This window comes from Heliangelus exortis, chromosome 4 (assembly GCF_036169615.1).
Source record: "Heliangelus exortis chromosome 4, bHelExo1.hap1, whole genome shotgun sequence".
In the NCBI taxonomy this organism is placed as follows: domain Eukaryota; kingdom Metazoa; phylum Chordata; class Aves; order Apodiformes; family Trochilidae; genus Heliangelus; species Heliangelus exortis.
In genome coordinates, this window is record NC_092425.1 from 37,846,424 (window position 1) to 37,873,104 (window position 26,681).

The 26,681-nt window shown below is 35.9% G+C and overlaps 1 protein-coding gene across 3 annotated transcripts in view; it reads left to right on the forward strand.

Moving 5' to 3' along the window:
• Positions 1-26,230, forward strand: part of TAPT1 (transmembrane anterior posterior transformation 1) — a 48,055-nt gene extending 21,825 nt beyond the window's left edge. For all 3 annotated transcript variants that reach the window (XM_071743896.1, XM_071743895.1, XM_071743897.1), the window contains 10 exons: positions 3,676-3,811; positions 4,644-4,741; positions 4,891-4,960; positions 12,396-12,476; positions 13,352-13,461; positions 15,069-15,128; positions 16,392-16,460; positions 17,935-18,011; positions 21,381-21,541; positions 24,110-26,230. In XM_071743896.1, the coding sequence (XP_071599997.1) occupies positions 3,676-3,811; positions 4,644-4,741; positions 4,891-4,960; positions 12,396-12,476; positions 13,352-13,461; positions 15,069-15,128; positions 16,392-16,460; positions 17,935-18,011; positions 21,381-21,541; positions 24,110-24,339 (1,092 nt within the window). In that variant the 3' untranslated portion in view covers positions 24,340-26,230. The remainder of the gene's footprint in view (positions 1-3,675; positions 3,812-4,643; positions 4,742-4,890; positions 4,961-12,395; positions 12,477-13,351; positions 13,462-15,068; positions 15,129-16,391; positions 16,461-17,934; positions 18,012-21,380; positions 21,542-24,109) is intronic.
• Positions 26,231-26,681: the final 451 nt, after the last annotated feature.

The window sequence follows — 26,681 nt, forward strand, 5'->3', positions numbered from 1 at the left end:
TATAACACAGCTCACCTCATGCTCTCACAGGTGTGCACCCACACATAATAATAAGCCTAGATGTAGTGAAGCAGACAAGTTAGTGAAAAATAAGGTTTGTAGATATTGTTTCATATTGCCTGGTTCCTGGAGTTTATAAATCCAGTTAGCTGAATGAAAACTGGGAACATGAAATGGGAGGAGAACTCTCTTGAACTTAAATGCTAGAAGTGGGATGAATGAGGTTTTTGACTCATTCAGAAAAGTAGAAACTATTGATTTGAAATAGATAACATCCTGAGAGAGAGCAGACATAAATATAGTAGAAGATACAGAATTTTTTTTTTATTTCTTCATTATGGAACTGTAGCTTTCATTGCATGCAAGCACATGTTACTGCTTAACCTATCTCAGTCCTGGTTAGCAAACAAAGGCCTGAGTGTATAAACAGTAAGCCAAATGTATATAGTGAAACAAGGAAAGAAAATTCTTGTTTGGGAGGTAGGATAAAGAGAAATGGGGGGAAAAATTGTTTCAGCTTTATTATTAGAATTTTAATTGCACTTCTGCAATCAGTGATTCACAAAATAAACAGTGTTTTCATAGCTACAGTCTTGTCTCCATCCTGTAAATATAGGACATACTAGAAATGCAGCCTTTTAAAAGGATTCAGTGAGAGCTTTGTACACAGGAGTTGGTCTACTAGGATTCTGGGATCTCTGAATAACATTAATCCTTGTTTGAACATCTGTTGTGCCTTTGTTTGAAGACTGCTGAAATGGGGCTACGCTTTGGACAAAATACTCAGATTTTGCACAGAAACATTTGTTTTTTCCTCACAAAATACAAAAAGATTGCTTAAGGAACACGCTTCATTATCCTAAGTGAAATAAATATCATGTAAACCACCTCAGCTGTTGATTCATAGGCTTTGTTTCCTTTTCTTTTTGGTTTGCTGAAAAACATGTACAAATATTAAATTGGCACTGAGCTACTTGGTGGATTTTAGCTGTGTTGGGAAATATTCACCCATATATAGTTCCATAATCTGTGAGACGTAATCACTTAATAAATCCGGGTGCTCAAAATATTAATTCCTCTGTATTTCAAGAGTATTCCAAGTCATTTCTTTTACACTGAGAAACTACAGCATTATGTGCTTACCACATAATTTGGATACCAGAGTGTTAGCTGTGAGTTGGAAGTCATGTACCAGTCCATTTTGAATGAAGAGTTGAGTTTCTTTGCTACATTTAGCAGAGCCAAAAGTGTGCGTCTCAGCTGAGAAGTGCTGCCTGAGGTTCTTTCTTTTTTTAGGAAAGGGGAGGTGTCTTAAAACTCACAGTTACTTAAAAAAAATTACATTAGACTTTGACATTGGAAATTGTATTTAATTTCCATGGTGTCCTGTGTAAACCAAGCAGAGGGCATAGGTTTTTTCAGGGTTTGATTTATTGTAGTAGGTGGTAGCCACAGCATTGGCAGAAAATGTCCTGGGGATCCCACTGAAAGGCTTGGTTGATAGTCAACAGTTTGGCTTGCTTGGACTGCTTTGGATGTGGTTCTAACTCTGCTACAAGTGCAAGCTGTTTTTTAGGGAACTGTTAAATACTAGGATTTTAAAGTAATAAACTTTACATTTTCACAAGGTTTCAGAATAGAAAGTTTTTTGTGGGTTTTTTTTTTTTTGCTTTAATTCAGTTAGATCACTGAGCAGCAGAGATGTTTACAATGTCCTAATGTTTTCGGCTGTTGGCAAGTCCAGGGAATATTGTCCTGGACAGGTAAGAGGAATGCAAAATCTTCCAATGATGTGCTGAATGCTCCAAATAGACAGCCTGAGGGGAGCATTCAGCACGTTTGGCTTAAATGGCACTTTTCTTTTTTAGATTCAGACCCACCGGCTCCTGCTCCTTGTGAAGCCCCAGTGTGCCTTACGCTGGTGACAGCGCTCACCATGGAATTCTGCTGGAGCCTGGAGCCGGCATGTAGGGTTTAGGTAAGTCGTGTTTGGAAGAGCAAGCAACAATATTGTGTGCTGGGTTTTAATATTTTCTATCCTGTCAGCGAAGAAACGAGAACCGCTTAAATAAAAAGAAAAGAAAAGCCACCGTTTTTATCTATTAAAACCCTCACAATATTGTGAACAAAACTTACCAAACCCTAAGCGTTCTGTAGTTGGTGTTATTGCACGAGGTGTAATTGCTTAATGGGTCATCACAATGAGCAGGAACCACACAATTTGGACAACTTTCATTTACAAAATTTAAAAGCCGAAAACAATGCCGCTGTAAATATCTCTCCAACCTCTGATGGGTGTTTGAACTTCAGATTTATCATAATTCATCACCTTATGATTTTGTTCATTCTATTTCATAGGTAGTCCTTGAAGAGTAGCATGTAGTGTAGTTCACTTGAGACATCCAGTAAAAATTTGTTTTAATTCCACCTTCATATTTTAGGAAACTTCAATAAATGTTGTCTTGAATAAGTCAGAGTATGTGATTTGTCTCCGTTCACTATCTTCATCTTTACAACTCTTGTTAACTAAGTCAGGAAATTATCCCAAATCTAGATATACTTATGTTGTCCCAAAAACTTGTTTTCTAGATGTTCTATAGTTGTAGGTACATGGTGAATCTAGTTCTGTGTTGCTACATGTTGCTTGAGGTTATCCAAAATTGTTGTCTTCCAGAAAGACAGCAAGAGGAAATGTCTGTTGTCTTTACTAAACAGAGATAATTAGGTTTTTATATTTAACTACTTATATATTTATATATACTAAGATTTAACTATTTCTGCTTGGTTGAGGGTTTTTTGTGGTTTTTTTTTTTTTTTTTGCTAACCAGGTGAATTTTTATTTTTGAAGTGCTATTTTTGTTGTCCTGTGCAGTGTTTTAAAAACACTGAACTGTAGTACATAGGCTATGTAGTACAAGTATTTCCTTGTGAGAATCTTCAGTTTTACTTGCTTGAGGATGATTCAGTGTTGAGAACTGGTAAAACTCCATGTGGCCTTTTCAGCTGTGGTATGAAATTAAAAGCTCAGATCACTGTCCATGTTTTTCCTATCCTTAGAGCTATTGTTAGATTACTTTTTTCCTACTTGTGCCTATATTCTGTGGTTACATTTAACACGCTTGTAGTTTTTCCAAACAAATTTTCCCTTCTTGGTAGAATTTGTAGTCTCTCTTCATTACTTGCTTTGTGCTACAGTACCTGTAATTTTTAGTTCTGCTTTATGCAGAGATTTGTATTTATTAGATATCTGTTTCCAAGAGGTAAGGAAACAATAAAGCCCAATTTAATTACAGTCCTTGTAATTACAGTCCTGTAAGCTTATGTTGTTCCCTATCACACATTTGAAATTCACTTTTCCTTAGTCCACCCCTCCCCATTAAACCCAGGAGGATGGTAAAATGACATTTAGAATAATTTAGTAGAGTAGTAGACACAGCAAACATGATGTTTTATCAAAGGCTCAAGTTTGAACTGCACTTGGACGTCCAAGTATACAAAAGGAACTTCAGTGCAAAATAGCTGGAAATGCAGTTAGTAAGAGATAAAAATGATAAAAATGCAAAGTGATAAAAATGGGAGACCTTGTTCTGTATTGAACTGTATTTAACAGTGGCATATTCAAGTGTCACAGAGAAAAATACTGTTTTAAGGCAGTAAAAAATTCTTCTTGTTTAGGTGGCTGATCGTCTGTTTTCTTCATTTGGACAAGATATTTTGGATGCTCTTTATTGGACAGCTACAGAACCTAAGGAAAGAAAAAGAGCTCACATAGGTGTGATTCCTCACTTCTTCATGGCTGTGCTGTATGTCTGTATCCTTTTTCTTCAAGAAATTGCAAAGTTTTCTAAATTAAACACAGTGATTGCTCTGTATGATTTTCTTTTGATATATTTGAAAATATTCTTAAATCAGTGTTTCTTTATTTTCAAAGACTAGCAAGTACTAAAGGTTTTTTAAATAAACAGGGAAAAAAACTGCTCAAAAAAAGCCCTTCATAATAGTAGTATACCACTGCAATAGCAGGCAGCTTTTTTAGTACTTAATGGGTAGTGAAGTGAAAAACAGAAATTGGATAGTTCATGGAAGCTTTGAATTCTGATTTATATATTTGAGTGTTTTGGGTCACAAGGTCTTGAAAACAATGATGATTTGTTTTTAGCAGAATGTTATAAAAAGCTAGCTTTAAAAGGTTTTCCTGAAATGAAGGGATAAATTCATTTAAATGCAGGATGCAAATGAGTTCTGTGTGAAATAGCCTTACAGTGAACTGATGAAAATGATCTGTCGTGTGGCCCAATAGATGTAGTGATGCATTCTTGTACTTCCCCCTGTTTTTTCTGCAATCTATAGGCTAATTCTGAATCTTTGTCTTTTTTTCCTATATTGTTGTATTACTCTTTTCTTCTGACTAATGTTAGGCTCTTTTTAGTACCAGAAAAATTTACAATATTGTTACGTGCTACAAAGCACCGTGGACACATTACATAAATTTAAGTATTCTTCTTGCTGTAAATCTTACTGACAGGGAGTAGCATTTTTGTTAAAATTTGGAAACAATGTAGAAAATTTTAGCTTTAGTACTCTTCAGTACTGTTCTGCAGAAGAATTATTCCCAAGTATCCTTCCTTAACCCAGCTCTTTAGTCCTGCATGCTATTCTTATAATGGTTCAAGCAACAACCCTTAATGTGGCCTTCAACTCCCACAATAAATCTCTGCTTACCATCATGATGTCCAATAATGTAAGTATGTAGCTTCATTATCTAGCTACCCTAATTTTTATCATCCTTTCTTTGTGTGTCATGTCTGCTTGCATGTTATTGGATTGTCTGATTTGTTTATATCAATTTTTTTATAAATAAAAACTAAATAACTGTTTTAAAAATTGCAGTTCGTTGAAATAAAAGGAAGTGTCTTCAAGAAGTTTGAGAAGAACAACCTCTTCCAAATGTCAAATAGTGGTATGTATAGCTAATCAGGAGAAAAAGTGAAGAGCTCATTTTTTTATTAATTCATTTATTTATTATTATTATTAAAACATCTTAACCTTGATGAATTTGAGTGTTCTAACTTGATACCTCATCTCCCCTTTTACTTCCAGGAACACTGTTTTTCCTTAAGTGGCAATTTTTTTTTTAATTTGAGGTGTTAAAACAACCAGTTGGGTATGTGCTAAAGTTGTTATTAAATACGAATTTCAGATATAAGTTACACTATTCAAAATACTCATGTTTCTAAGTCTATGAAGTCTGTCTTTTCAGAAGTTTTCTTGTAGTGTTCTGTGTTGACAGTGATCTCAGAATTAATCCTATTTGTCAGTTGTGAGGCTGGACCTTAAAATACTTCCTTCCCTTCCCCCAAACAAATGTACCAACGAAGTAGCTGGTTTATCAAGCACAATCAAAGACAATGGCTGTAACTTTTTTGACATGCAGACAAGATAATAGTAGAGGATACTTAGGAAACACATTATGCTTCTGGCACTTGTTAACTGTGTTGCTGTCTAGTGTGAAATTTGGGAACTCTTACTCACTGTGTCTCATGAGGAAAAGCTTTTACAGGCATCCTTTGATGCAGAGAACCTCCATCTCGTGCTGATAGCAGCCATCTCAAGTATTTGTTGAGTTCCTTCAAAACTAATAGGAGAGATTGCATTTTAAGGTTGTACTGCAGCTTCTTATCTTGCAGGATTTTCTGATCTTTGGATACATTTGTTTCTGTCATTTCATGTGTATAACTTTTTTGGTCAAAGCTATTTATATAGATAAGCAAACAGAATATGGCTTTTTTTTCCCCAATCCAGTTCCTAGTTTTTTTTTAAACCAGAGATCTCAAGTGTTCAAGAGGTTGAAAAGAGTTAGCTGCTTATTTAAAAATAGATTATTTGGATTATTTAAACTTTCAGCAAGATTGCTTCAGAATTTGAATTCTGGCTGTTCGTGTGATTTTTGTCTAATTAATCTGCGAATGCTAAATAGCAATTGTTTTGTGATGCTTTGACTGAAAAGCTGTTTACATAAAATCTTAAGTCATGTAACACAAAAAAAATTGCTCTCAATTTTAATCTACCTCACTGAAGGTCTTAAAAGCAAAGAAAAAGATCCTCCCCAGACAGGTCAATAAAGTGCTTATTCTGTCCTAATAGGATGTAGTTTTGGTTCCAAGATTAAAATACTTCTTTTTTTTCTTTAAATTAAATGTATTTAAGTTTGCAGTGAGGACATATAAAAGTGATGTTTACTAAAATACTGGCAGACAACACATATGAGTTTTCTTAAGTTTTCTCATTAGTCACAATACTCACAGAACAGACTTGCAAATATGCTTCTAGGGTTACTACTGAAAGACAAGGCCTCTTTCTTGATTTAAATGTTGAAGTAAATAAAGGGCACCTTTTGGAAATGGCCAGTAATTTCCTTAATAAAAATAACCTGCAGTGGTATGCTAGAAGAAATGTTTAGCAGTATTTTATTGCTAGATATTACTATTGAAGACTCATAATAGCAGTGTCAGGTCTCCCTTTATCACTTGGTGGAAAAAGTGATGCCATTTATTGTACCATAAGGGGATGTGGGAGCAGGTGTGTATATACATAGAATAGTGCACAAAACAAGCTAATTTATTCCCTTGAAACAGATAACCATACTGAGAAGAGTTCCAGGAAAAGTTATAAATAGCAATGTTTTCTTCTCATAGATAAATAACACAGACAGGTTTTTAGGAGAGGTTTTCACCTCTTTTGAACTGCAACCCATGACTGCATCACAGCTTCAGTAAGGATGGATCAGTGTTGTTTCAGTTCTGGTCCTCTGTTACCCTTCAAATGTTTTATTTCCTGCAGCTGAAATGATTGTACATCTTATTTTAGCATCCTATGCCAATGATGTATCCCACCCCTGGAACTGAGGCTACTCTGGTCCTCTGAGCTGAGCTTCCAGTAGCCTGAGAGTGCCTTCTGTGTCTTAAAGCACAGTATACTCAAATTGCATTTATGGACTGACCTAAAATGCTAAAATAAAGTACTAAATATAGGATCTCCTATATATTTCCCACTTTTCAGTTTCTTCCAGCTGTTTTCTTCAGGTCTGTAGTCTCTGCTTTAGAGCAACAGTGGCAACAGCTGATGAAGCTTAGATAGGCTTAATGGATGCCCCCTTGATGCAGTTTTTCTGGGGCTCTGCTCAAATATTACTGTTGTCTCAAACACATGGTTTAAATTCAGTGAGAAGTTACTGATTAGTACATAAAAACTAAATATAGTAATTCTTTGGGGGCATAGATGTCTGTCTGTGGAGACATGCAAGGAACTTGTCATGAGTAGGTGAACATCCCTTCCCATTTAACATTTATGTTAATCAAAAGGAAAATACAAACTAGATGAAAGATTGTGATCATGAGAACTTGCTGTAAATAGAATAAAAGCACGAATAAGGTTTCACTTGTACTTTCTCAGAGATGTCCAATCTTATGCATTAAAATACCTTGGGAGACTGCTGCATTGTATTGAAGATGTGTGGTAAGGTAGATATCAGGTGTCACCAAGACTCCATTTTAGGTCTGGAAATTGTGATAGCACTTCCACTTGGCATTGTGTTCAGCACTAGCTTGTGTATAACCAGCTGATGTCTGTCTCCCACTGTTTTCAGTTCTGGACTTAATGTCAGTGGGTTCAGAGATGCTCCTTACCTTTGTGTGGCCATATAAAATCCTGCTGTTAACAGCTAATTCATTAAAAATTCAGGACTAAAAAAACTGTGAATCGTCTACATAAAAACTCACAGACCATGAGGTACATATTGGATGCACAGTTATCTAATAAAATCAAACTTGTTATCTCTTAGGTGCAGGGGGTCAACAGAGATCTTGGGTTTTTTATAGCTGCTTGAAACTGCAGCTACAGAATCTGTGATTTCAACCATCTTGGCTCCTGCAGCTTTGATTTATCAGCTGCTATAACTCCCCTTTCACATTATCACCCTGACTTCTGCTAGGAAATTGCTGTACACCCAGGCAATATACACACTGTCACCACTGGAAGAGACTTCTATACAGAAGACATAAAACCTTGTATTTCTTGTAGCAGGAAGAAATATTTCCCTAAATTTAACTAATATATTCTCTTTTTGAAGTAGGTATCTGTAAGTTAATTTTGTGGAGTTCAGGATTAGTGGATAAGGAGATGAAAACTATAAAGAAAAGCTCTTTGAAAAGCCCAGCTTGGTGCCTTCCCCTATGCTTTTAAATGTCTTACTCTAATTTTATGCTGTACTCTGAAATAAATTTTTCACACACCCCAATTGTACCTCAAATCAAGAAGTGCATTAGGGTGCAGTGCATTACATTATTTGCTTCAGTTGGCCATTTGGACAGATTATTTAAAAATAATATTAAATTTTAAATACGTTGGTGCAGAATTTTTTAACAGATTTATTCTAAAGTTTTGTAATTGATTTATCAGTATCTGTGGCTGTGATCAAAATATTGAACAGTCTTTATTTTTACCTATGGTCTCTGGAATTCAGACAGCTTTCTTGTATAGCTTTAGTTTTTTTGAATACCATTGTTCTAATCCAGTTTTTCATTTTAAGAGTGTGGGATTTGGTGCCAGGGGTATATTTAAGGTCGGTCAATGCCTTCATCAGTCAGTAGAAGTGCCACTTCTGGATCTCTACTCCTGGGATCTTGTTGCCCTTCTAAGTTACCACTGTAAAGTACCTGGTACCTTCAGAATTCAGGTTCTTTCCTGAGTGAGTTAAGGAATCAGTTAATGAGGATGCTGGCTAATTAATTCCACTACTCCATACTAGATACAGTGCTGTCCTAGGAACATCCTTTCTTGCCAGTCACATCCATTTTTGTAGTGTTTATTATTTAAAATTGATGATACCTTCTGAAACACTAACAGTTCAGCTTTATTGCTATCAATCCTTTAAACTGAATTTCTCCATTTTCCAGAAGGATTTATAGAAGGGCAGAATATGTTATTAATATGGGCATAGAATTCTATTTGAATTGGAATGGCCGGGTTGATATAAGTGAGATGAAAGTCTTTGAAATCTGATTTGACTATGTGCAGTCCTGGTTTTGGTTTTAATAGAACAAAAGTATATCTTGCTTTTTTCCCCCCTGTTTGATTTCTGGCAGTATGCACATCAGTGTCTTTGAAATAAATGCCACCTCTGTTCCCACAACAGCCCCAGTAGGTACACAGGACTTATCTTCATAGAAACAGGTATGTTGTGCCTAAATACTGGCACATGTACTAATGTCTGGAATGTCTGAATTCTTCCTTTCCCTTTTCAATACACAGAAATATGTATTTGAAAGGAAACTGAGAAGATGTAATCATATATAGTAATTTAAACCATGAGTGGATACATGCAAGCACAAATTCAGTGTCATATTTTAAAATAGAGTGTGTATGGGGAATATTTGGTATGATGTGTGGCCAGGCCAGTGCTATTAAGAGTGGAGTTTAAACATGGTGTTAGAATTCAGTCTGCATGGCATGTGCTGACAGGAGTCCTGTCAGGGGGATAATTAGTGGTAGATGTCAGTTCTTCAACACTTAGGAGCTAAACTTAATCAAGTGCTTGAGGATGTAGCTGAAGACTTAAAAAATGTCCTCAGCCTGTTGCTTTGGCTGTCACTTAACCCTGTCTTACAGTGGAAAGGGATTACTAAGGCTGGGCTGTATTCTGACTGAAAAGCAGTTCATGATATGCTTATCACCAAAATTTTGGGGGTACATTTGAAACCAAGTTGAAATGGCTTATAACAATTTTATTAAGGACTATCATGATGGAGAATGAAGAGATCTTTTTTCTTCCCAGTGTACTCTTTGTCATGCTGAAGCAGCATAGAGGCATTTCCATTTGACAGTCTCTATAACTGAACACAAATGTTGGTGGCTTGTCACCAATTCCATGGATTCACAAATAGCATGATTAACTTTCTCTGCTTTTCTTGAAGAATCTGATGTCCATAAGTGGGAATCTAGAGATGCAGTCTCACTTGGTTTTTAGCTCACTACATCATCAAAGAAGTGGCAATGGTACAGGGATTTTCCCTCACCTGTTTAAAAATGTACATGTACACCTAGAGCATCAAATAAGTTAATAGTTACGAAACATTATGGGTGCATATTTAATTTTCTGAAATTGGAATTTAAGAGTGATTACCATCAGTTGCTTTGAATATCCTGAAGCCTTCTGTGCCCTTGTCCGTGAGGGTGAAAAATGAAACAAATTTCTGAATCATTTGGGTTTAATTTGGAAGTTGCTATAAAGCACCTTTTCTCCCTTGCTGTGTCTGACAAGCAGTTGATGAGAGGGGCAAGGATGAAGAAGAGCAGCTGCACTTACTCCTGCCACTCCAAACAGCCTTGAACAGCTGTGGCACCAGAGATAACAGATTAGAAGCAAGGCCAGTGAGAGCAGGAAAAATAATCAGAGGGGAAAAATAGGTGTCAGTCTGTCATCTGGTCTTAAAAGTCAGTGGGGGAAGGTGTTTATAATTATAGCAGAGGAGCACATTTAAGGCCAGAGATGTCTCTTAATTTAATCCTGTCAGCTGGTAAGCTATCATACTGACCAGTAATAAATTTAAGGGATTGGCTTGAGATGTGCTTTTAATGTTTAGGCTTGAATTTCCTAACTTTCCACTTGAGAGAATACTACCTGTACAGACCTCCCAGGGATCTGAAGCCCTGAGGATGGGACCTGTGTTATCTTGTGCATTGCTGAGCCTTGATGTGTTATGGCAGTGTGCAAGCATGCAGGGTGGGAAATAGAAGATGAAACCTTTTTGAAATTTTGGGGCAGAAGTCTGAAAATTCAGTGAATACTTTCAAATCAATAATGGCTGTGCTAGGGAATTTAGGTGAAGGAATGCCAGACTGCACGTGAATCCATTTTAAATATTGCCAAGTGATATCTCATCTCATAACTGTATTTATCAGACCATACTGTGGGGGTGTAATTTGGGTATTTGGTGCATTTGGAAGCATAGCAAAAACTACTCTACATGGAGTATTATTGGCAGGAAGGCAAGAAATTAGGGTTAGGAATTCACTTCTGTGCTTTTCTTTTTTCCTGGTATTTAGATTTATTTTACTAAAGTATTTCCCCCTTTTTTTTTTTTTCTTCCCCCATGCATATAACACTTGTTCTGTTTTGGAAATCTGTGTTTCCTCTGAAGTTTCCCCAGCCCATGCTGAGAAATAACTTTATATACCTCAAAACATACCTTTTAAATGAATGCCTGCAATCTCATTCTTGAATTCTGTGTGCTTTTTGAGCTCTTCTCTTTGAGGAGTTATTCTTTTCTTCTTTCTCCCTTCCTTCCATCTTGCCAGGATTTTATTTTTTTTTTAATTCAGGATATTGTTATACTAGAATATAGTAACTGCAACCATGAACATTATCATTGTTCTGTAGTCTGTAGAGGTGATGTTTTGTTTTGTTTTGTTTTTTTTTTTTTACTAAGATCAGTAGCTGGAACATTTGAGGTGCTTAAGGAAATGAACCCTTTGGGTCTGTAGATAACTTGCCCACAAAGAAATTAATGTCAAGGTTGTTAATGGGTGTAACAATTGATAACAATATCCTCAAAGGTTTTCATAATAGTTCTGTCTTCTGAAAAGACTTCTTTGGACCTGCTGATTTGTGGTGATGTTATGTTTTAGGTTTTACCCCATTTGTGAGTAACAAAATTTCAGGGAGGTTTTTTTAACATGTTTAAAAATGTGATGCATCCTGAAGCAAGTTGTAGATGTCATTTCTCAAGATAGTAGGAAAAAAAAGACCCTGCCTAGTCAAGGAGGGCAAGTCACAGGACTCCTTTGTCCTGTTCTTATGTTTCTTATAGTTTTTATAACTGAGGTGATGTCCCTTCCATTTCTCTTTTAAACTGCCAATGTGAAAGACTAGTAGGAAGTTTGCAGATTAAGTGAAATAGTTGTCTTAAAACTGATGTACCCAGTAAATAGCAATTTGGATATCTGTGATCTGTGGAAGATGAAATTTGCCTTGCTAATAACCTGAAATGACAGACAGGTGTATTGTCTCCATTTTAGCACTAGGAGGTGCTGGTTCTTTTTGAATCCAACAAAAAAATACACAGACTTTATTAAGAAACATGGCTATTTTTATTAATCTGTTAGGTGACAGCAAGTCACAATTCCCTTCTCTGTTGGGAACCCTGAATTGATGGAGCATCCTGCAGAGCTCTGTGGTCAGCTTCTCAACATCCCCTCCTCAAATTTGATCAAATATTTTGTGGAAAAGATTGTCTAATCCAGCACTTGATAAATTAATATTAATATTTGGATGCAAACGAGTGTTTCTTTGGAGTTGCAAATTGGTGGGTTTTGGTTTTGTTTTGTTTTTTAACTAGATATAAAAGAGAGGTTCACCAACTATGTGCTGCTGCTAATTGTGTGTCTAAGAAATATGGAACAGTTCTCATGGAATCCAGGTGAGTAAACCAGTAGAAAAATTAAATACAAAATCACAAATTCCTGTGTTATCAACACCTGTATCTCTTGCTTTTCTTTTCAGCCTGAAAGATGAGGGTAACAAGGACATATAACTGGGGAATCTTTATTTGTTAGATAGATTAGATTCTCATTTTTCTATTTCTGGCTTTCTTGTAATGATTCTGTCCTTTCTGCTGGAAGTGCTGTTATGCTATAAAGTACAGTTATGTTTCAAATAGTGTTTTGAATATCTTCCCAGCACTTTCCTTTCCTTGAAGTGCTGATGGAGGTTGATGATCTTGATCTTGAAGTGATGAAGGATCCCCTAGAGAATCTATTTAGTGAAGCTGTTGAGATTGGAATTTGATAGATTACATGAAAATTTCCATTAATAATTTAATATTGATTATACTTAGGACTTTAATACCATCTTAAACAAATACTGAATAAAACTTGGATTTTACTTTATTAAACTTTATATTAATGTTTTTGCACCCTGATCTGTGATGTGTATCATGCTGGAATGTTTACTACTTTATCTAAATTTTACCTTAAGCATCTAAAATCACAGATCTTCTGTCTGTTCTTTGCACATACTAAGTATCTACTGTCAAGTAAGTGCAAATGTTGTCTTCCTCTTAGAGAAAAAGCTTTATGAAGTTTCCTAATTGTGGTGTGATTATATAGTCCTGCTAAGGTACTACAACAGCAATTTAATGAGCAAGGACTTGCACTCTTCATGCTCAGTGGTGATTTAAAATTACAGACTTCAGTCTTTTAAGGATTTTTCAGTGTTGAGCAAAAGTGTTATGATTTTTGGTTTTTATACTGGTGTCATACTAATTGGCCTAACTTGTTTCTTCCCAACCTTCAGATCATCTTTGGGTGTTATTCCCAGATGTTTGCATGGTGGTTGCTTCAGAAATTGCAGTGGATATTGTGAAGCATGCCTTTATAACAAAGTTCAACGACATCACAGCAGATGTAGGTATCCTTTTTGGAATGCTGAGTGCTATTTTAAGTTGTATCTTATTTTGCTAATATTTTTTTAAAATAATAAAATTTATTCCAGTGCAAAAAATGTAAAAACTGTTATTTTCATATAAGGGATATCATTTGGGGAAGATTGGTAATTTCTTTATCCAATAAACTTCTGAGGATCTTTATAATGGGGAACAAACACCTCTGCTTCTAAATTATTAGTTGCAGATCCATAATTTACTGGAAGTGTTGTGTAACAGTTCACATAATGACTGCAGTTCACATAACTGGCAAATCATTTTGTGAAATTAATACTAATTAAATAGACAGAAAATAGCTTGTTCTACAGTCTAGACAAATTTGTACCTTTTTCATGCAGAATAGATGCAGGTTAAAATTTGTAGGTTAAAATTCAGGCTCTGGGAAAAACAGATATTGTGAGGCTACTGAATCTCAGTTCTTGTGTGTGTGTTAAGGGGTGGAATCTGAAGTCAAAGATAGATTTTTCCCACTGTCCCTGGAGCTCTGGTATGAAGTAGGTTATTTATTAGTTTCCCACTCCTGAAATTTCCTAGGCCATATTTTTTATGCAGGCCTTCTTTTAAAGCACTACACGAGGTTCCATTTTGTATGGTGCAGCACGATGCATTCACCTTTTGTCCTGTGTGTTGTGTGAGTTCAGATGCAGCTGATAAATTGGTGAAGTTAGCATTTTCTCACTGTTAAAACCACTTTTCAGGAAATGAGATCAGAACTTGGAAGTGCTATCATTTTCAGCATCTCTAAAGAAACTGCACTGTGCAGTGTAGAAACAAGTTTAATGGATGTACTTAATAAGCTCCCTTCTGCCAGAGGCGTTTATTCATGCCCTACTTTTTTATAGAGTGTGGAAAAGAGCAATAATGAAGTCAGGATAGCCAAAAATGTAACATGCTTCAGGGTGCTGAAACAGCTGGAGGATGGAGGTGGTGGGTAACGATTTTGCAAGGTTTATTTAACAAACTTGGTATTTTTTTTGCATGAAGTTCTAAAGATTCATTGTGCTAGATAAGAATTTTTCAGAAGTTTTGAACACCTGCAGTGCAGTTGCCCTGCCACTTACCCTGGAGATAGGTGCTTTTCTGTCTTGATGTGCAGAACTGTTTTAAACAGAAATAAAGGCTTTGTTCATCTTCTGATACAATTTGCATTGTTTTAGGATCACTTGCTCAGTATATAAGTAGGCTCTCATCTGTTTAATTTGATCACAGTGCTACCTTTCAGGTACCTTAGAATATCAACTCTAGGAAAAAAAGTAAAGGTGATTTCTCTTTGCATTTCTGATGATCCTCAAATTCCATAAGTGCTTTATAATGTCTCATTCAGTTCCCAAAGCATAGCACAGAGTTGTGTTTGTTGTACATACACACAATTTGCTTTATTGCAGAAATATGAGCCCATCTGTTGAATGCTGCAATTAGACCTCAGAATAATTTGCTTTGCCTCCCTTCAGCCTGTGCATAAATGTTTATAATATTTTTACAGAAGCATTTTTTTAGTATCTCTGTTGATTCTATAAAGTGTGATAGAACAAATCAATAACACCTCTGATGTGCTGGATTTTTTTCCAGGTCTACAGTGAATACAGAGCCAGTCTTGCATTTGACCTTGTTAGCAGTCGACAGAAAAATGTAAGCCTGAAAATTAAAGCATCTTCTTGCATTAACCAATGTAATTGTTAGGGAGGGGACATTGGAGCAAATAAAGAAATGCATACAAAACTCTTTCACTCCTATAGCACTGAAATTCTACTCAGCTTTTTTTAATACAAGATAATATTTTTCTTGATTTATAGTCTTATTTTTATCCAGTGAGCATGTCAGTTCATGTTTATTTAATATATTGTCTTTTCCAAATACACTTATAATCAGGGTTGTAATAACTTTTTGACATTTTGAGCTTCCCAAGACTTTCTTCAGACAGCTTTATATTACTGTTCTCTTTGCTTTATTTTAATAGTGGATCAAAATAGAGTTTTCATGAGGAATTTATTTCTTCACAAGCAACATACACAGGTGTACATGAATATGCACCATGCATATTAGTGCTGTGGATATTTACAGAATGCCCAGGCTGGTTGTGTGATTTATTAGTACTGTACCTTTCCTGGATGAATCTCTTACCTATTAGTGTGTGCTCTGGATGAGTGCTCTAACAATTGAATTAACTTTATTATAATATTCTGTGTTGTTTTAGTAGGTGTGTTTAATAGGTATTTCTAGGAATTCAGTAGTTGCACCATATATAGAAGTTAGACACCTTCAACTGTAAATAAATATTAAAAATAGATTAAAATAAAACTCAGTTCATTAGTTACCAAAACTCACTTACTTTTCCTAAGGATCCTCTGTGGAAAATGAGTGTCTACCTGACTTTGGTATGATGTTCAATGGCAGCAAGCAGAGTAGTTGTGTTTAGAGAGTTCAAATACAAATGTATTTTCAAAATTAGTTTAGTCCTGAGGCTAATTACAGATGTTTTGGAACATGACTTAAAATAGGTAGTGGGATGGACCGTTGTACTTTTATCCCTGTTATGGGTTTTTTCTCTGCAGTATTTGTGGATCAAAGGCAAATTAATAAAAAAAGGTCTCAGTAATAGTGTAAAAATGAAATATAACACATTTGGATTCAGTATCCTAATTGCTCTTGATTTTAGAGATTTGTGTGATACTCCAGCTGCCCTTGATTTAGAAGCTGAAGTTAATCCTATTGGTCATGGTTCTGTTTTATCTTTTTCTGAGAGCACAGCTATCTGCATTTGAATTTCAGAACATGAATAGGTACAGTTCATACCAGTTTAGTCAATCTTTATCTACAGGGTGTGCCAAGCTAAAATAAGCTCATTCCTTTGCATAAATAGTTTGTTGTTGTTCTTTTTTTTTTTTTTCCTAGGCATATACAGATTATAGTGATTCAGTTTCCAGAAGAATGGGTTTCATTCCTCTTCCTCTGGCTGTCTTAGTAAGTAATATTTTTCCTCTCAGCTTTTTGTCAGTAAGATCTCAGGTATAGATTTTATGCCTGTGAGGGAGCAGGCTCAGTCTGATACTTTGAGGATGAAGTCATTACCTTAAGATGAGGTTGAGCAAGGTTGAGTTAGCATTTGGGTATAACCTATATCACCTATTAATTGTGAGATCACAAATATGTTACTGTTTATCAGCCTTTTATAGAAAATAAATATATATTTTATAGACCATAAGCATTTGGATTGTCGCAGTGGAATTAAACTACATCTGTGCTTATTAAACCTTTATTCCTTCTGGCAATACTCCTGTTCAGTCATTCAGAACAGTGAAAGCAGCTGGTTGCCAGAAGGTTAGCTGTAGTCTACTAGGGTGGGTTTTTTAGGTTTTTCATAGGAGTCCTTGTGTTTGTCCCTGTAATGGTATCCTTAATGATTTACATTTTTATATGTGACAGTGAACTTCTGAGCTGTTGTAGAATACATGATTCCAAAATAGTTGACTCTGTTACCTGGACATTTTGCTGTAAAATGAATCACTTCATTATTGGAATTGGGTCCACATGCTGTCTGTTCTGAATTAACTATGGCAGAATGGTTTCTGTAAATACCTGCTCTGCCTTGACCCATACACACAAGTAGATAAGCAGTAGCTATCTTAATACTGGAACTATGTCCTTGCTTTGCCAGCAGAGATGTTACTTCATAGTTTTCCTGGAAGAATATCAATATAAATTAACTGTTAAAGGTCATGTTCTCCCATAGAGATAGGGGAAAATACTGTTGACAGGCTTTCCCTAGTTTTTATTCAGGATTTTAAAAAGGAAAATAACTATGATCATAACAATGATTGATTTTATAACTAAGCACTATACATCCAGTGATAATTTATTGAAATGCTTTTTTCAGCTTAATTGCATTCTGTTGTGTTATCCTGGATACTAATAGGTTTAAAACAAATGAAGTGCTTTGCTAGCTTGGAACCCTAGCTGGGAAATACTGAAGTAAAACTGAGATTTTTGGATACTCTGTTACTGGAACTTGGGATTCACATGCCTAGTTCACAAAGCAATTTTGTATTCAAAATACAGAACTCACAGTGCAAAACACTGATTTTGTTTTACTGCATCAGCATCTCTTGACATTTTCCTCAAAAATTATTCACTCAGCTTGCAGCCCTTGACTTCTGGGGAGGTTTGGTTTTTTTACTTATTTCACAAGTCAGTGGGGAAGGAAACATTATCAGACTGTGGTTTTGGCAAAGTTGCAGCTAGGTGCAACTATTATATTTATTCAAAGCAAAATCTTAAATACTTAGCAGTACCAAGGGGAACATTAGAATAAATTGCTATCAGTGTAAATGCTTCTACATTTGTCTTGAATTTACCAAGAAACAATTATCTGTTGAAATAGTCTGTGGAGATTTGTGTGCTGTGTGTTTCAGCTGTTCAACTTTTATCCTTAAAACAGCTCATCAGAGTCGTAACAAGCTCAATAAAAGTACAAGGAGTCTTAGCATATGTTTGTGTTGTGCTGTTCTACTGTGGGTAAGTAAATGCACATAATTGAAAGTTTTTACCATTATTTGATCAGATATCTGAAAAAGCTTGTGTTGATACTTCTAGGTGTAAGTGTAAAGACTTTTAATGTTCAGTTAGAAAATAAATGTAAAACACTCTGCTCATAAACAGAAATTGAGTGCAGATTGCTCCCTAACTACTTCAACTGCATTGAGGGATTATAGCTCTCAATAATTAACTTCAGTAATGAAAATAACTAGTGGAAAAATGATGGAGAGAATTTGACAGACAAATACCATTACTTCTCCATAAAATGAGAAATAGAATTCCAAAGTATGAAACTTTCACTAAAGATTCCATATGCCAACAAAAAATAAGCAGTTTAAGTTCTCTGAGTAGATCATGAATTCTTCTCTCTGCAAGGTTTCATGTTAGGAAACTGTTATATGGAAATGAAAAAGTAAATGCAAGGCTTACATTTCTGGGAAGAACAACAGGGTCAGTAAGTAATCTTTGTTAAGGCACCTTATATCCTATAGAAGTTTGTTTTCCAAAGCCAGTGATTTACAACTCTCTCTTCACTGCCAAGTCAGTTCATGCTTGTGTTACCCTTAACTTGTCACCAGTGGATAAATAACTTCTGAGCTGAGTTTAATTGTCCTTTAAATGCAATCTAGTTTGCCTGTCTTGAGACACTTGCTGTAGGTTCTGTGGGGGTGACCACTTTCTTGGAAAGCTGCAAACTCAACTGCATCAGTGTTTATTATTATCTCTCAGTGCTCACTGATATTGCAGTCTTCCTAAAATTGATCCTGAAGAACTGATGCAAATAGCTGCACCACAGAGAAACTGCCCACAACATTGTGGAAATATCTCTTCCAGTGCCCTAGGAAGTTGGGTTTGTAACTGAAGGCAGCAAGACTGGAGAAGCAAAAGTCTTCTGGGGCAGTGGTTTAGCAGGTACACTGGAAGAGAGATGGTTGCTCATTTGCAGTGCCTTATGAAAAGAACAGGATTACTGTACATTTTTCCTGAATGTGTAGACTTACCTCTACTCTGACCTTGATCTGAAAAAAGGTAGAACTTGATCAGATGTATGTACTCTGTGTCAGTGTAGAGACACATCTCTTGAGTGTCAGATAACTAGATTTAAAGTTACTACATACATTTTTCTGCCCCATACTTTGATTTCTTCCCAGTGTAAGACATGCTGTGCTGATGTTCTCTCTAAAGCCAGCTCTATTTAATTCAGAGCACTAGCTCCTGATCATGAAATTCAAGCTGTGGTATACCAAAGCTCAGCACCTTCATTCTGCTTAATGTTTTGTGGTTTGTTTGTATTTTTTTCCAAATATATATATAATATTTCCCTCTATCTACCATTCCACTGCTGCAGTCCAGTTCTAGCTTTTGCCCTGTCCCTGTGGCTTGGAGGGTGGAGGGCAGGAAGAAGTAATGTGAGGGATTAAATGCTGCTCTTTGAAGGCACAGGTCATAGGAGTAAACACTTGTTGGTTTATTTTGTCCTTCTTGAAAAGTGAGAACAGATTTTTACTTTTGCTGGGATTTCAGATTTGAAGCTAACATCCATCTATCAAGTAATTTGTGTTCTGCACATAAGTTTAAGGTTTTCATGAGATCAGTGTAGCATTGGTATGTGAAAAAAAATGTGATAACACCTGAAACAGTTAACTGGGCAAAAGATTGGGACTATTAAAGTAGATGACATTGTTTTGTTTTGATATTTAACAAGTGTAATACTGTAAGTTACACTATTTAATAATCTTGCCCAGCATATGAAACCCGAGTTTTCTTTTTCTAGGATTTTGAACAACTGCAAACTTACATTGTTGTTAGAAATTTGAGCCTGGGGTGGACTGGCAGAAAAGAATAAAGGAGAATCAGTAGAAACTCTTGCATAATTTTCCATGAGAAGCTGGAACTGATACACTAAAATGTTGATTTGTAGCCTTTTCAACTTCTGATCTCATTAAATCAGAGTCGAGTCATTCTGTAAACACCTGCTCTTTCAGAACAAAAGCATGTTACATAAGAAGTGTAGGAAAAACTCCTCTAAAACTTATTAAAAATGGAAGAGAACTTCTCAACTCTCAGAAACAAAATCTGTCCCAATAGCCTAATAAAACTGTAGAGAATTGCAGCTTTCAACTTGTATAAAATATCTTCTTTGTGGTTGCTTGGATACTAAAATGTCAGTTTCCTCCAAGTACTGAGAGTGGCCTGTTTTGCTCATTCTTCCATTTATCTAAATTTCTTCTAGAAGTAGATGTATTGCATAACATTCCCCTAAAAGTGCAGTGTACCTTGTTTTTCTGTTTGACAAGTTCTGATGCATGAATGCAGTGAGAGATAATGAAGCTGCTCCTGAACTGTGCTTGGGTCCCTTGGATCTCTGAATGTTCACTTTTAATTTGTCAGTGATCTATATAAGAAAAAGATTTTTGGAGAGTGGAGAATGAATTTAGAGTCTGCATGTGGTTCACTTTTGTTATGTAGGTTGATTTGCTTAGAGAATTATTATTAAATATTCCACAGAGAATAGATCACTACTTCCTTCTTCTGTAGTGAAGCCTTCACCTCTGCTTTCACCACTGGAGTGGACATTGGGCTGCATGTTGTGTAATGAACTTAGATTTTTACAAAGCTCATTTGACTTGTAAATCTAAAAACAACTGATGGTAGATGAGACCTTCCTGATCTTCAAATGAGAAGACAGGTATATAATGGACTTCAATGATTTGCTGCAAATTAGTGATAATATAAAAGGAATCTGCCATCAGTTGAACTGTGCAATGGGGTTATGTAGGTGCTGCCAGTTTGGATCTGCTGAGGGAGGACTTTAAGGACTTTAAGGACTGTCTTTTGAGATGTGAAAAAAGACTTGTTATGATTAGCCTGTAATTTGTGAAAGCCAAATATTTGCATTCTTGTGGTTCAGTGTTCACTAGTGATCCCTGGCTGGGCACACTTAAGGCTACAGTTCTAACATTAGTGCATTTCATTTGGACTTGCACTGTTGAGGGTCTTTTATAGTTCTGTGCTTAAATATTTGATGTATTAAATGTCTGCTTACCTGTCCTTGTAGTCCTTTTGTTAGACTATGGTAGAACTTCATGTTTTTCTCTGGATGCCTTCTGAAAAAAAAGGAAAATTTAAGCATTGAATCTGAAGCAAATTGTTAGGAATTGGAAATTACCTTTTGATCATGCTACTGAAGGGATTTAATTTATCAGCTAATCCTTTCAGGACAGCAGTAACCATATGCCATTATTTTAATATGAATAATTGCACTATGAATAATGTGCACTTTCTTTCATATGCTAATGCAAGTATGTAAACAGCTGTTTTGTTTTGGGGTTTTTTTTGTTGTTTCAGGTTAATATCTTTAAAAGTCCTTAACAGTATTGTATTGCTGGGGAAATCATGTCAATATGTAAAAGAAGCAAAAATGGAGGAGAAATTATTCAATCCTGTCCTGACTACTACACCAGGGAAGTCAGCTGGCAAACAGCAAAGCATGTTTAAATCTACCCAAGGTAAGGCTATCTGCTAAATTTATTATTAAATCAGATGTATAACACTGTTTGCACAGTAACACTGTTGCTGGACCTTAATTGTACCATATCACAGCAGTGGACAAAAGTTGGTAGATGTATTTATTTATTTTAGTTCATGCATCACCTTCTGGTTAGCAGCACTCATCTCCCTGCTAAGATTCCACCCTGATATGTGGAGGTGATAGAAATATCAGGACAGTACCATGATTTTGATTGAAAATTGTAGTCATAGAATGGTTTGAGTTGGGAGGGGCCTTTTAAGGATCATCTGGTCCAACTGGGTCTGCCATGTCACTGCACAAGTAAGTAAATATTTACACATCACCTCTGGTAGTGCTGGAACTTAATAAGGAAGGAATCTATTAGTTTTTTATAGAGATTAATGTAATACAATAGGTATAATTACATGTAGTTGTCAGAAAAACATTAATGAAAAGCTTTATGAAATCCAAATAGCTCTTTCAACTGCTCTCTACTTCCTATTTCAAGTCAGTGCAGTGTGGTTTTCTTGTGTAGTTCCTCAGCATTAGCAGCTGATACATAATTGGAACAGGACATTATTAAATCCCTGTGCCACATTATATAAGGAAACAGAACCCTTCATTGTTCCAGTCAACTGAATTGGATTGTGTGTCTTCCTCTGTGAAGAGCTCAGTGAGAGCCCCAGAGAGCATAACAGTGAAGCTTTTATTGTGTGCACTCTGCTGCTTGCCAAAGATGTGAAATGGAAGGTGCTTATTAGTCACCAGAGTGTCTCCACAGCAATAGGGAAGAATCTCAGTGTCTCACTCATAAATCTCTGTATCTCACCTGTGTCAAATCACATCAGGCAGGAACTTGGTGCAGACATTTATTTTTAAACAGCTTTGATTCATGGGGTTGCTTTGGTTTCGTGATACAAGGATCTAATATGAATTTGGTCTGAATGTCTTCTGCATTTATTAGGCTACTCTCATAATGTTATAATTAAACAGTCTAGTACTACACTTGTATATGAGATTTAATAAGTCTTACTTACTTAGATTGACCTTTAAGCTTACAGTAAATAAATCCTGAGGACTATTTTTAGCTGAAGCAGCAGCAGTTTTACCAGGGCAGTCAGCAGAGATGCTTATTTCATCAAATAGAAAGATTTTGCTTGCAAAGGAGCAATCAACAGCCTTTTGCTGATTTTTATTTAAAATATTCTTAATTTCCAATGGTGATGAAAGAACTCAATTTCTAACAGTTTTTCAGGGTTTTGTATACCTTTTACCAGCTCTTTATTTACTAGGAGCCTTAATTATGTTGAAAGAATTATTCTACCTTCCCCAGCTTCTATGTGTCTGCATTATGACTGCTGGGCTCTGCAATGTTGGTTAATCCCTGTGCCCCACTTATCAAGGTTTTTTAAATAGAGTCTCTCACCCCATCTCTCCCTAGAAGGAGGGTGAGGGAATTAATCTGGTCGACTTTCTATCACCTTACAATGTAAGTCAATTTATTTTTCTATGAGTTTTTCCAACTTGTCTACAGAAACAGTTTGAAATCTTGATGGGGGGAAATTTTAAAGGGTAAAATTTTATATTTGCTCATGATGACTGGAAGTTCTTATTCTTAGTAATCATTTATAGGCTGACCAGTTTTCTCTGGAAGCTGCTGGGTTAGAAATAATTTTGTAACAAAGTTCTACAATTACTCATCTCTTTTCTTGATTCAAGTTCAGTACCTTAGACTTGCATAAAACTGCAGAAGGTAATCCATGTGCCTTCAAGTAGTAGATGTTATATATACTGTGAAGAGATGCTATGTAGTAATTTAGGTAGTGATTCCATTCTGACAGTGTTTCCTTGGGCTGGTCTCCACATTACAGAGGTTTTTTCAGGCTCCATTAGAAACAATAGCTCAGTCTTTATGAGAAAATGGTAGATAAGAAAAAAATTATTTCCTTGTCATTTGCATGTGCATTGTAATTCTTTAAACGTTTTTAAAAACTGGGGAAACAATACATGGGTACTGCTTGCAAATAGCTTAAGTTAATGGAGCCAGGGTTCAATTCCACTGAAGTAAAAGGCAGGAATAAAAATGGAATTCTTTAATAGAACTGCTTTAGGAGCCAGTGCTATTAAAGTGTGCTGCAGTCCACGAGTCATTTATTAGCCATCTCTAGAGAAGCCAGGTTTAGTGTACATATAGAGAGGATTAAGACTCATCAAGTTCCCCCTACTGAGATTTTTTTTCTTCATTTCACAAGAAAATGTGTGTTCGAACGAGAGTCAAAAATCTTGTTGCCTAACCAACAAAAATTAGGATGTAAACCAGAAAAATGCACTGTGTGTCCTAACATCTGTTACTAATGCTCTTGCTCTGTGCCTGAACTATCTGCATGCTTTTTCTATCCTTCTGCCAAGTTAGAAATGGAAATTTATTAAGGTAAAACTAAAAGGAGGTAGAGGATTTGATGCCATGCAGTTTCTCAGGGCAGTTTGGAATTAATCTGGATGCTACATACATGCATGCCTGTCTTAAATTCATTATTATCTTTGTAATTTTCTTCTGTTTCAACAGGCATTCCCACAGATGAAAATGGGTCTACATCAGTTACCAATCAGCCTGTGCATCAGAAGGAGAATACACCTTCTTTACTTGTTACAAGCAATTCTGATCAATTTCTGACAACTCCTGATGGAGAAGAAAAAGATATAAGCCAAGACAGTTCAGAATTAAAACACAGGTCTTCAAAGAAAGACTTGTTGGAGATAGACAGGTTTACTATTTGTGGAAACAGAATTGACTAAGATTTATTTTTTTAATCAATGTGCTAAGGATACTGAGCTGTTGGGACAGCAGATGCTACCAGAATGGACGGTTGCCAAAAAAGGCACATAAATATTTATTTAAAAACTTAAATTATTAATGGCAAAAAAATATTAATTTCTTTCTACAAGTAACTTGGCTTGGTATCTGGTCAGGTCAAGTAAGTGATCTTTACCTTGCCTCTTGGAAAATATGGTGGATCATGAGTTTCTAGCCTGGTGGCAGAGCTACAGTATCACTTTTCTGGAAAATAGACTGGAAAAAAAGCATAATCCTGTTCTGCGTTATGAAACCATGCTTCCAGAACATACTGCTTTTCATGAAGGTTCCTCCAGTGTAAGGATATTCCTGGAAATGTGTGAGAGCTTGATGGGAAGCTTGCCTTTCCAGTTACCTTGTTTTATTAAACATCTGCAAGCAGAATTCCAAGCCTGTGCTTGTATCAACCTACACATAAAGCATTGGTACATAGAACAGTAAGTCAAGATAGTTATTCCTGTCAACAGAAATCTTTTCAAGATGTATCTTGAAAAATCTTGTAATCAGAATAAAATTTTGCCTTTAAATGAAAGACTTAATGCATACTATTTTATCTAAATACTAAACACCAGGGAGAGATCACAGTAATGAAGGTTCTGCTTTGCTGGGCAAATATGAAGCATATTCATTTCTTGTGTTGTGTGTCCTGCAAGGCAAATAATTTATACAATTATTTTTAAAAGCTGAAGATTTTTTTGTTGTTGTTGCTGTAGGAAAAAATAATAAAGGGGCACCTCTATACATTGAGGAAGGGCAGTGGGAATTGCAGGAAGCAACTGTTGTGCTGGAACTGTGTGTATGGCATTAACACAGCAGAAAAGAAAGAATATTGCACTGCATTTTGGGGTTAACTGTGGTAAGAATGACATCTGTGTCTTCACTTGCCTATAAAAGCTCATGCTGAGAATGAAATCAGAGCTACCTTGGCCAATTCCTTGGCTTCAGTCAAGCTTAAGTGGCTGGACTAGATCTATAAAGAGCACTTAAGCATTACAATGCATCTTAATTTTTAGTGTGAGATGCAGTTGTGGGAGAATCAGTGAAAGATGGGTTGGACTCCTCAGATCAAGAATGGAATAAATTTGAGCTCAAAACTTGGGCTGGAGACTTTAATTAGGGAAGACCCTTTAGCTAAAGGTATATTCTTCATACATCTTGTTCAAAGACAACTTCCAATGCCATTCAGGTATCTAAGTAAGCACCAGTTTCACTTTCCAAGGGATCACAAAAGGACTTCAGTGCTGGAAAAAAAATGAAGGCAAATTTCCTCTTTGCTAATTTCATTGGATGTCAGAGTGGGGAAGCCAAAGTTTATTTGGTTTATAAACATATAAAATGTTAATGCAAGTGCTAATCCCTGAAAATTGCAGGACTACAGTAAAATAGCAAATGGAGGGAGCTGGACAGAGTTACCACATGTCTGAGTGGACTTGTTTGTAAGAAATTTGTCATACAGGGTGGTGTGGTCTGCTCTGCTGGGAGCTTTTTGCAGCAGCCTTTCAGCCTCCCCTGTCAAAAGCAGCTGAATAATGCCAAAATCTGTGGTTGCAGTTTAGGGATGAGAGTATAAAGAGGAGGACTTGTGCTGGGGAAAAATCTGAAATTCTTTAATTTCTGATGTATTTTATACTAATTGGAGATGTTCACACATTGAAGTTCAGATTATCTGTCAATTCGGTGTATCTTATTTTTGAATTATTTAGCAGTTGCTAAAGGAAGCTTGGAATTGCTTTAATTTTTTTCTGTTGGATGACATTCTGTATCAATTTTATAAGTGCATCTTGTGTGAAACTCAATAAAATTCAATTTTGTAATATTTGTTTAAAAAAGAAAGTACAGTGTCAATGTTTCTTTCTTAGCATTTACGGTTGGTTATCTTGAAATGTGTTTACTGTATTAAATTTTGTTTTCCATAAAGGTAAGATTCTAAGATTCTTGCAAATGTAGGACACAAATGTGCTTGGGAATGGGGATTTTAGTGGCTTTACTTCTCATTTATTTTTGTAGCAGTTGGTTAGTGCCACTTGTAGGAAGAAGATATTGATGCCAACCTACTGTTAATTTGTTTTTTAAAGACCATTTTTCCCGTGTCAAGGAAAAAATATTGTCTTGAGAGACATAATTGAGGCAGTCAATTACTAGAGCTGGGCTAATTATACCTACACAGCAAAGCCAGATGTAACTACAGCATAAACTTAAGCACATCCCTTACTGGGCATGTGACAGGAACAGGGAAAGGGCAGTGGCTCTTAAGTCCAAGTCATTGCTTGCCCAGATCATTTTG